At 56.5% G+C, this 11,050-nt stretch overlaps 1 protein-coding gene and 1 long non-coding RNA gene across 2 annotated transcripts; both read left to right on the top strand.

The window, feature by feature from the left end:
- The first annotated feature begins 652 nt into the window (after positions 1 to 652).
- LOC149121863 (uncharacterized) lies at positions 653 to 1,873 on the top strand. The gene is made up of 2 exons (XR_016222832.1): positions 653 to 777; positions 1,561 to 1,873. It is a non-coding gene; the product is annotated as an uncharacterized LOC149121863 (long non-coding RNA).
- Positions 1,874 to 3,613: 1,740 nt separating this feature from the next.
- Positions 3,614 to 5,338, top strand: WAP (whey acidic protein). Its single transcript, NM_001082390.2, is given in 4 exon segments — positions 3,614 to 3,741; positions 4,254 to 4,379; positions 4,680 to 4,838; positions 5,209 to 5,338. Coding segments are annotated over 4 exon segments (384 nt in total). The 5' UTR covers positions 3,614 to 3,659; the 3' UTR covers positions 5,226 to 5,338.
- The last annotated feature ends 5,712 nt before the right edge of the window (positions 5,339 to 11,050 follow it).

The following is an 11,050-nucleotide window of genomic DNA, read 5'->3' as shown; positions in this document are numbered from 1 at the left end:
ACTTCATACGGCAGCACTTTGGCCTAAACCGGCGCAATATTTGAAATTTAAAGGACTTTAATGGTGACATGAATCTGGCAAAATGTCCACAACCACTTGCCTGTGGCTGGCACGTGGGTGAGGCCAGCAGCTGGCAGGGGACAGATGGGAGGAAGGAGAGGGCAAGGGCTGGGCCCCCAGGAGCTGGGAGGACCAAGGTGTGGACCAGGAGAGCCAGGCCCGCTGGGGAGAGCAGGAGGCTGCGCAGGCCTGGCCCTGGTTGTGAGACTGCAGAGGGAGGGACCAGGAGCCGAGGGGCTGGGAGGGCACGAGGGGCTGCATGCCGGTGACAGTGCAGCCACGGGGGCCCAAGCCGCGCCGGACACTGCTGCCCCCCTCGCGCTTCGTACTCATTCCCCCTTCGGGGGTTGTGAGTGAAGTGTGCAGCGAACACAGCACGCCCAAGAGAGCAGCACCATAGTGCCCCGCACGGCCCCAGCAGTCTGGCCACGCGGCACGAGGGGTCGCGGGGAGACCCAGATGGAGCGAGGCCCCCGCTCCCAGCAGACCTGAGTCACCGCAGGACACGGTGGCTTCTGAGAATCTCCAGCCGCCTGGGAGCCCTGCCCCGCCCCTTCCTGCTGCCTCTTCCCCGTGTGAGCTGCGGTTACGCAGAAGGAGCCGGCCTGTGCTGCGGGGAGGTGGAGTGACAGCGCCACCACACACACCCCCTACGGCTCAGACACCTGCGCACCTGCCCGTGTCACACCAAGGAAGAGGGTTGGTCCACACACTCAGGTGAGGCCCTGTTCGAGTGAGGACAAGCCTCGGCAGCATCGTGCCGGGGAAAAGGACCCAGGCAGGCAGGCCACGTGGCACACGGCACCGGTCCATTTACACGGAATGCCAGGAAGGGGCGGAGCCGGGGGGTTGCCGTTGCCAGACGAGGGGGCAGAGGGAACAGGCGGTGACTGCTGGTGGCCGTGAGGCTCCTTTCCAGGGTGAGAGAAGTGTCCAGGAAGCAGACAGAGGGGCAGTGACCCTGCTCAGTGAGTGCCCCCCACCCCCGATCTGGCCACTGTGGGAGTGAATTGTAGGGCTGTGAAACGTCTCAGTAAAGAGAAGGGAAGCAACTTTTCGTCCCCATTGCTACAAAAGCCCACCTAGGACCCAGTGCCACGGGAAGCAAGCCGACCCCTGCAGGCCGGGTCGCTGGTCTCAGCAGTTTGGACGGAACGAGGGAAAGTCCAGTTTGACGCAAGCCGGAAACCAGGCCACTAAGCAGGAAAAGAGGAGCTGCTCGAGAGGAAGCGGATTCCTCGGAACAAGACGTTAGTCTAACAGTAAAAAGAAAGGAGTGAGGAGAAGTAAGCGGAACAAAACCAGCAGGGTTGGTTCTGCGCACATTTCCACAACTGCACACCAGTGCCCATGCGAGCTGAGACCCGGCCCACACAACGCGGGCCTTGCAGAGCGTATGTGCGAGTATTATGTGTCAATTAGAAACAAAAATCTGAAATGAAATCAATGCTCTCGGGTTTGCATGTACACTGGCATTGCCTGGCAAGACTCGTGTTTCAGGACTGGCGCTGCGGTGTGGCGGCCGGCTTCCCATATGGATACCAGGTCCAGTCCTGGCCGCTCTGCTCCGACCCATCTCCCTGCTGATGGCCTGAGAAAGCAGCAGCAGATGGCCCAGTGCGCTCGGGCCCTGCACCCAAGTCCAAGGTCAGAAGAAGCTCCTGGCTCCTGGCTTTGGATCGGCCCAGCTCTGACCGCTGAGGAGTGAACCAGCAGAGGGAAGATCTTGTGCTCGCTTGCTCGCTCTCTCGCTCTCTCTCTCTCTCCTTCTGTCTCTCTGGAACTTTGCCTTTCAAATAAATAAATAATTTTTTTAAAAGACTACTGTTTTGTTTTTTTTATTTACTTAAAGCAGAGTAACAGAGAAAGAAATACATTCCGTTTGCTGGTTCACTCCCCAAATGGCCGCTAGATCCAGGGCTAGGCCAGGCTGAAGCCAGAACCCCTACCTGGGTCTCCCACGTGAGTGACAGGGGCCCAAGCACCTGGGCCAACCACCTCTGCTTTCCCAGGGACATTGGCAGGGAGATGGGTCAGGAGCAGAGCAGCCAGAACTCAGGCTGCCCTCCAATCTGAGACATCAGCTTTGCAAGTGGTAGCTTAACCCACGGTGTCACCCAGCCCCAAGATTCATGTTAATGATAGGAAATTTTAATTTTATTTGCTCAGATTGAAACATTATAAAGGCACCACAATAAGCAGAGTCCAGAGATGAGAGAAAAACAAAAAATAAAATAAAAAAATCTTGTATTTCGGTTCCTTTGCAGGCACTTTCTTCCCTTTGTGGAACAAGGAGCCCAAAAACCGCAGCAGGGGGCCCAGTGGAGATGGGAGATGCCTGGGAAGAACACCCTGGGAGGAGCTCCGGGAGGCGCAGGAGGAGGGGGTTCCTGACGGGGTCAGCTCTGGCCTCGGGCCCAGCACCCCAGTGAGAAGGATGGGAGCCGCCCAGCCCAGCCTGGCTCGGGCAGGAAGGGGCAGGCCCAACCACAGCCCCTCTGCTCCTTCGCAGGGAGCGGAACAGCCCACGGAAGCATCTTTCGGACTTAGAGCCGTGAACCTCGCCACGCCGTGTCCAGCCCACTGTCTGAGAGCCCTCACTGGCCAGTCCAGGCCCAGGCCCAGGACTCTGTGGGCAGCTGCAGGGCTGGAACAGAGTTACCCGAGCCTGGGGCTGCGAGGGGTGCCTTTGTGGAACCCACAAAGGACGCTTTGTGGAAGGACATTTGGGGCTGGAGCCTCCCCACGGCACAGCCTGAGGCCCAGGAAGCTGCGAGGAGCTCTGTGCCTGAGGCCGGAGCAGGGTCGCTGGCTGGACAGGGCTGTGGCCCCCAGCCATCCTGCCCTGGGGTCTCCGCAGTCCCCATGGCCCCTTCCCTGTCTGGGTCCTGGGGGGGCGGGTGCAGGAACTACACGGCCAGCAGCACATCCGCCCCTGCCCTGTGGCACCTGCTCCCCTGGCACAGGGCACAGGAGGGCCTTCCGAGAAGAGACCTTCTGTCCCCTCGCCCCTCCACAGTCGGCAAGCCTGCACTGGGGTCCCCAGGGCAGGGGCCCAGGCTCTGCAGTCCGCTTCTCCTGTCCCCTCGCCCCTCCACAGGTGGCAAGCAGCACATTCTTGCTTACAGAGTCCAGAAAACCACACACACACACACACACACACACACACAAAAAAAAAAAAAAAAAAAAAAAAAAACACTTGCCGACGAGACAGCCCGCACTTGGTACCCGCCTCCCATGCTGCTTCTCCCGGCTCTGAGCCGTGGGTACAACCCCTCGGGGGGGGGGGGGGGAGGATTTCTCTCCCCCACCCCCAGTCTTCCTAGCAGATGTGCATCCCGGCCAACATGGAGGGAAATGGACAACCTTGCCGGGGACTTTTTTTTCTTTCATTTGAAACCATGACCGCAGCCGTTCCTCCAACCTGGCCTGACCTCTCCACGTGTCCAAGGAGGAAGCCCCCTGGCCCAGTTGAGGCCTCGCCAACCTGGCACCCCTCCAGGCTCCTCCTCCTGCTCCAACCTTTAAATGCATCCCGGGGCCCCAGAACACCATCCGACACCTGCCTGCTGCCCACCACCAGCCTACCACCTGCCACCATGCGCTGTCTCATCAGCCTGGCCCTCGGCCTGCTCGCCCTGGAGGCGGCCCTCGCTCTGGCCCCCAAATTCATCGCTCCAGGTAGGCCCAGCTGCCTTCCTCACTCCGGGACGCACTCAGGAGGGGTCCCCTTGTCTCATATCTGCTCCAGAGTCCACCCAAGACTCGTGGCCTTGGTGGCTCCGTGACAGGGACACAGCCGGCCAGGAGAGGAGCAGAGGAGGCTCACCCTTGGGAGGGGGTCCTGGGTGGCAGGAAACCAGCGCCCTGTCCCCACGCAGGGGGCCACGAGCTGCCAGGCCAAGGACTGGTCACCTCCGGCCAGGACCTGACTGGCCTGCTCCTGCAGTGGACCTGTGTCTTGTGTCCCCACTTCCACAGCTGACTTCACTCGCTTTTGTCAGCCGTATCGCAGTTCTGGCCACGGGTTTTTGTTTTGTTTTGTTTTGTTTTGTTTTGTTTTGCCCTCCTTCCTGGGCTGCTGGGGGCCAGGCTCCCACGGTTCTGTCCTCGCCCTCCTCCAAGGAGCCCTGGGGGTGGGAGGGGCAGGGCTGCGGGCCCCCACACACTTGCTCGTCCTGCCCCGTGTGCAGTGCAGGTCATGTGCCCCGAGCCCAGCTCTTCCGAGGAGACGCTCTGCCTCAGTGACAACGACTGTCTCGGCAGCACCGTGTGCTGTCCCAGCGCCGCCGGCGGCTCCTGCAGAACCCCCATCATCGGTAACGTAGCCACACTGCAGGCCTCTCCGGAAGCCCACACACCTGCCCCATGGCGCAGTCTCTCTGGGCCCCATCCACCTGCCCCGAGGCCTCTGTGCCACCCCACAGGTCCCTGAGGGCTCCAGGATGCCCCAGTGCTGCGGGAGGTCCTGCGGTGAGACCAGCAAGAGGGAGGCCACAGAGACCCAGCTGACCTCAGGGGTCCCCCGGCGCTCAACTTGTCTCAGTGGGGTCTTGCGGGTCAGGTCTGGGGGGGCCCATGTTACAGGGTGTGACCAGAAAAGGCCTGTCTCTCCCCAGTCCCTACCCCCAAGGCTGGCCGCTGCCCCTGGGTGCAGGCGCCAATGCTGTCCCAGTTGTGTGAGGAGCTGAGCGACTGTGCCAACGACATCGAGTGCAGGGGCGACAAGAAGTGCTGCTTCAGCCGCTGCGCCATGCGCTATCTGGAACCCATCCTAGGTATGTGTCCTGAGCCCTCCCCAGGCAGGGCTGTCCCTTCAGCAGGGCCCAGGGCTCAGGAGTGGATGTGGGTGAGTGAAGGGCACTCGGGGACGCAGGTGGCAGGCGGGACTTGGCCCTGGGTGGCTCACAGGCCAGCCTGTACCTTTGCCACTGATCTGAGAGGGAGTGCAGCACAGCTCCAGGTATCGGAGGAGTCGAAGGTTAGGAGCCTGGGGTGTTGTCCACCAGCTGTGGCCTGCATATTCCTTCCTACAGAGGGGGGGGGGGCAGAGGCGGGGAGGGGGCTCTGCTTGCGCACTAGGGTCCCTGGCAGTGAACCACAGCCGACACTGACCTCCCACCTTGTCCCCACCTGTGTCTCCTGCAGAGAGCACTCCCCAGTGAGCCGCCTACCCAGGAGTCCCTGGCTGCCAGGAGAGTTGGGCCTGAGTCCCCCTCTTGGACCCAGAGAGCTTGTGACGCGTCCTCCCTGCTGCTAATAAAACTACTCAGCTTCATGGCTCTGGTTGTCTGTCCATCTGCCCTGGGAGCTTGGGAAACCAGTGACCCCAAGTAGGCACAGCTCTGCCTGGCTCAGCAGCCCAGCACGACGTCCGAGGGAATGGACTAGACCCCAAGATAACGCTTACCTCCCTCCACCCCTGTTTGAGCTTGCCAGGAAGGGCAGCAGGCCATTCAGGGTGAGCCACGCCCTCAGGGAGCCCCCACGTACCTGTGAGGTCACTTCCCTGGGCTTCAGTGCCCACGAACCCCTGTCCTTTTCCGTGGCAGTCAGTGAACAGAGTAAGAAGAGGAGAGTGAGCTCCAGCCTGTGAAGTTCAGCCCTTCCTGGGTGTGGCACAGAGACAGGCCAGGCTGTCCCAGGCTGTCCCAGGCTGCTGGCCGGGGGGTGCACAGAGGCCTCGCAGAAGAAAGAGCCATCATGTGCAGAGTGAGAGGAAAGGCCCCCCCAGACAGAGGCATGTGCAGGACGCCTCGGCCGGGACGTGGATCGGGCCAGAGGCCCCTGCGCGCCATGCTGGGGTGAGGGGACGTTTAGGACACAGGGCCTAATGGAGAGCAGCTAGGTCATGGGGGTGCTGCCTCCTGAGACTGGATTCGTCCCCTCGAGAAGGAGTTGTAAGAGAGCCTGGCGCCTGCCCTGAAACCGTTATGTGCGGGCCATCCACGACTCTCACACCGACTCCCGATATCGAGATGGCGTCCACCGTGAGGCCCTCACCAGAGCAGACCAGATGCCAGCACCACACTCCTGCACCTCCTGAGCTGTGAGCTGAACGAGCCCTTTCTCTTTCACGTACCCAGTCCCAGAGACAGTCAGCACCGTGCTCTCCAGGCTCCTAGGTACTCCTTGATCCAGCGAAGCTGACACACAGAACTAACCCTCACACACGTCTGCTCAGTGACCCAGGAGACCCACGTGTCACACGGATCTCTTCGTAGCAATGTCTACTCAAAACACTTGGCCAGGGGCTGGCGTCACGGTGCAGCGGGTAAAGCCGCGGCCTGCGAAGCCGGCATCCCGCGTGGGTGCCGGTCCATTTCCCAGTTGCTCCACTTTCAATCCAGCTCCCCACTAATGGCCCGAGAAAAGCAGCAGAAGACGGCCCAGACGTGTGAGCCCCTGCCACCTCCTTGGGAGACCTAGAAGAAGCTCCTGGCTCCTGGATTTGGCCTGGCCCAACCGTGGCCGTTGTGGCCATTTGGAGAGTGAACCAGTTGATGATCTGTGTGTGTGTGTGTGACCTTTTCCCCCTGTTTCTCTTTCAAATAAATAACTCTTCTAAAAAGTATTTAACTGGGTGTTGCCTGTTGTTTCTAAAGCTTAGATAGTCCCTACTGAGCTGTGGTTTGTGAACACTTCTTCTCATTCTGCGGGTGACTTCTCACTTTCTTCTCAGCATCCTTTGAAACACAGAAGTTTTTCATTTTGCTAAAAGTCCAGTTGATTGATGTTTTCTCTTGTCACTTTGCCTTTGGTATCATGTCTTAAGAAACCATTGTTGGCCGGCGCCACGGCTCACTAGGCTAATCCTCTGCCTAGCGGTGCCGGCACACCGGGTTCTAGTCCCGGTCGGGGCGCCGGATTCTGTCCCGGTTGCCCCTCTTCCAGGCCAGCTCTTTGCTGTGGCCAGGGAGTACAGTGGAGGATGGCCCAAGTGCTTGGGCCCTGCACCCCATGGGAGACCAGGAGAAGCACCTGGCTCCTGCCTTTGGATCAGCGTGGTGCACCAGCCGCGACGGCCATTGGAGGGTGAACCAACAGCAAAAGGAAGACCTTTCTCTCTGTCTCTCTCTCACTGTCCATTCTGCCTGTAAAAAAAAAAAAGAAAAGAAAGAAAAGAAACCATTGTCTAATCCTGGATCATTAAAATTTAACTTCTGTGTTTCCTTCTAAGAGTTGACTAGCTTTAGCTATGATATGCAGGTCTCTGGTCCATTTGCGTCAGTTTAGGTTACAGTATGAGGCAGGGAATCCAGCTCCATTCTTTTGCACGTAGATATTCAGTAGTCCCAGCACCATCTGTTAAAAGGACAGCCACCTCCCCGCTGAGCTGTCTCAGCACTGTCTAGAGACTCCATTCGCTGCAAAGGTAAAAGTTTGCTTCTGGACCCTCGGTTCTGTGCCCTTGGGTGTCTACACACACACCAGTTTTGATCATCATCATTTGTAGCAATTCTGAAATCACGAAACACAAGTCCTCCTGAAAAATTAAAAAAAAAAAAAACTTTAAAGAATGTTTTGAAAATCTAGATCCCTTGCATTCATTTCCATATGAATTTTAGGATCAACTTGTCAATTTCTGCAAAAAAAAAAGCCTCTGGGATTTCCACACACCCTGAGGCGACTGCAGATCAGCAGTTCAGACAGCACTACACATCAGCAACTGGAGCGTTCCAGCCTGCGAGCACGGATGTCTTTCCATTTATTTGGGTCTTCAACCTAACTTTTGTTTGTGTGTTTGTTTAAAGATTTTATTTATTTATTTGACAAGTAGAGTTACAGACAGTGAGAGAGAGAGACAGAGAGAAAGGTCTTCCTTCCGTTGGTTCACCTCACAATGGCTGCTGCGGCCAGCGCACCACGCTGATCTGAAGCCAGGAGCCAGGTGCTTCTCCTGGTCTCCCATGGGGTGCAGGGCCCAAGCACTTGGGCCATCCTCCACTGCCCTCCCGGGCCACAGCAGAGAGCTAGACTGGAAGAGCAGCCGGGACAGAACCAGCACCCATATGGGATGCCAGCGGCACAGGCAGAGGATTAACCTAGTGTGCCACGGCACCGGCCCCTTCAACCTAACTTTTGTAGATTTCCATGTGTGCCTCCAAATTTCTTCATTCAATTTATCTTCTAGCATTTCATTGTTTTTAGTTCCTTTTTTTTTTTTTAACAGGCAGAATGGACAGTGAGAGAGAGAGAGACAGAGAGAAAGGTCTTCCCTTGCTGTTGGTTCACCCTCCAATGGCCGCCGCAACCGGCGCACCACGCTGATCTGAAGGCAGGAGCCAAGTGCCCCTCCTGGTCTCCCATGGGGTACAGGGCCCAATCACTTGGGCCATCCTCCACTGCACTCCCTGGCCACAGCAGAGAACTGGCCTGGAAGAGGGGCAACCGGGACAGAATCCGGTGCCCCAACCGCAACTAGAACCCAGTGTGCTGGCGCCGCAAGGCGGAGGATTAGCCTAGTGAGCCGCGGCGCCAGCTTTTAGTTCCATTTTAAATGGAATTGTAATTCCTTTTTGAGATTGTTCATTACTACTGAGTATAAATGCAATCAATTTGACCTCATATCCTGCAACCTTACTGAAGTTATTTATCAGTTCTCATAGTTTTCTATGAGAACATGCAAGATCAGGTCATCTAGGAGCAGTGATCATTTTACTTCTTACTTGCCAATGTTGAGGTATTTTGCTTCTTTTTTCTTGCCTAACTGCCCTGAGCAGTATGTCTAGTACAATGTGGAATAGAAGTGGGGATAAATCTGTAGAAGTGAAATTGACACTTTGAGAAGCAATGACTTGAACAGCCCTTGTCTTGACTGTCCAGGAACACCTTGTTGTTTTGTTGTTGTTGTTGTTGTTGTTGTTGTTTTCTTAATGGAGAATGGGACTAGGAATGGGAGAGGGAAGAGGAGTTGGGGTGGGAGGGTGGGTATTGTGGGAAGAATCTCTATATTCTTAAAATTGTACTTATGAAATTAAATAAACAGTTTCTTTGGGAAAAATAAACTTAATCACCTCTTTTAAAAAAAGGAAGAAGTGGGGATCGCAACAATTCTTGTCTTATTCCTGATTGTAGGGGAAAGCACTGTCTTTCACAATTAGGCCCGATATGAACTCTGGGGTTTTTGTTGCTTTCCACTATCAGGCTAAGGCAGTTTCCTATTCTTAGTTTGTTGAGTATTTTAATCATGAAAAGTATTAGATTTTATCAAATCCTTCCTGGCACCTTTTAAAGGATTGTATGGTCTTGTCCTTCATTCTATTACACTGGATTTTCATGTTAACCCAATGTTGCATTCCAGGGATAAAATCCACTTACTGGTGGGAGGGGAGAGGGAGGAGGCCAGAAAGGCTGGGGCAAAGTGGACGGAGGGCCTGGGGTGAGCGCAGCCAGGGGTGGGATGGGGTGAAGGACAGGAGCGGGCGGGGGGTGGGGGGAGGCCCAAAGGACCTCGGGGGTAGTGGGCAAGGCCAGAGTGACAGAGAGATTTTCCATCTGCTGGCTCACTCCCCCAATGGCCCCAGCCGGAAGCCAGAAGCCCAGAACTCCATGCAGGTCTCCCATGCGGGTTGCAGGGACCCAGCTACTTGGATCATCCTCTGCTGCTTTCCCGGGTGCATTAGCAGGGAGCTGGATTGGAGGTGGAGCAGCTGGGACTCAAACAGGTGCTCATTTGGGATGTTGACATTGTAGGCATGGCTTTACCAGCTGCACCACAGTGCTGGTCACTGAACCAAGTTTCAACAAGATGGCTTTGGCTGCTGTGTTGAGAATAGACAGTAGTGGGGAGAGAGAGACCAGCTATGAAGTCGCTGCCATAGTCGAGATGAGAGATAGGAATGGATGGAGGTGGTGAGAAGCAACAGCAATTTTGGATGTCTTTTGCAAGTAGACGTGATGGGATTGGTGGGTGGATCAAATGTAGCTGGACGAGAAAGGAGTTGGAATTTCCAAGGCTTGAGCAACTGAACAGGTGGAGGTACAATTTACCCCAGTGGAGAGACTTCCAGCAGGAGCAGATTTTGAGGGAAAAGCAGGAGATGAAGCTGGAGCTGAGTAAATAAATATTCAAGAGATGTTGAGTGGGAGTTGGATGTGAGGCCGGACTCCCGGGCAGGTTCAGTGTGAAGGTCAGCTGGGGAGCGTGTGCATTCCCCGGGTGTGCAGAGACTGAGGAGAGAAGAGAGCCAAGCCTGAGCCTAGGCACATTCCAAACACCTGGAGGCTGTCATGAAGAGGAACCGGCAAAGATGGAGCAGGTGTGGCTCACGAGCCAGGGCTCCAGCGCTGCCACTCGCCCTGTGACAGTACGAGCCGCCTCTGGACCCCGGCAGCGGGAACACCGACCCCAGATGCCACGCCAGTGGGCCTGCCTGATCTTCCACAGTGAACCTCAAAGACGGTCGGCGTTGAGAGAAATCTTCCATCTACTGGTTCATTCCCCAGATGGCCTCAATGGCCAGGGCCAAGCCAAGTTGAAGCCGGGAGCTTCATCCTGGTCTCCTGCATGGGTGGCAGGGGCCCACGCACTTGGGCCATCATCTGATGCTCTTCCCAGGCCATTAGCAAGGAGCTGGGTCAGAAGTGGAGCAGCTGGCACTCGAATCAGCGTCCATGTGGGATGCCGGTGCTGCAGGTGGAGGCTTTACCCACTTTGCCACAGCACTGACTCTGGCTATTTCTTAAAGGCCTCCTGTGCATCCCACTGTGAGGGCACTGGTGAGAGCAGGAGGAGAAAATGGAACCAAGGAGCATACGGAAGAGCCCCTGGACTCAGGCAGATGCCGTGCAGAGACCTCGCTCCTCCCCGGAGAGCCCCTGGCTGAGGTGGGCAGGCCTCCTGCTTGTCTCAGGGGGGTCAGAAGGAGACTTTGTAGTTCCCAGACAGAAGGCTCGTGTAGCCAGACTCCTGCAGCTCCCCCCAGTCATCAAGGAGGCTTACAAAGAAAATGACAATTGTCAATGTTACTAATTAACATTCGCCTTT

The sequence above is a fragment of the Oryctolagus cuniculus genome, chromosome 16, assembly GCF_051225735.1.
Source record: "Oryctolagus cuniculus isolate XC-2025 breed Fujian yellow rabbit chromosome 16, ASM5122573v1, whole genome shotgun sequence".
NCBI classification, from domain to species: Eukaryota; Metazoa; Chordata; class Mammalia; order Lagomorpha; family Leporidae; genus Oryctolagus; species Oryctolagus cuniculus.
Note: the sequence above shows the minus strand (reverse complement) of the source record. Positions and strands in the feature narration are given on the sequence as shown.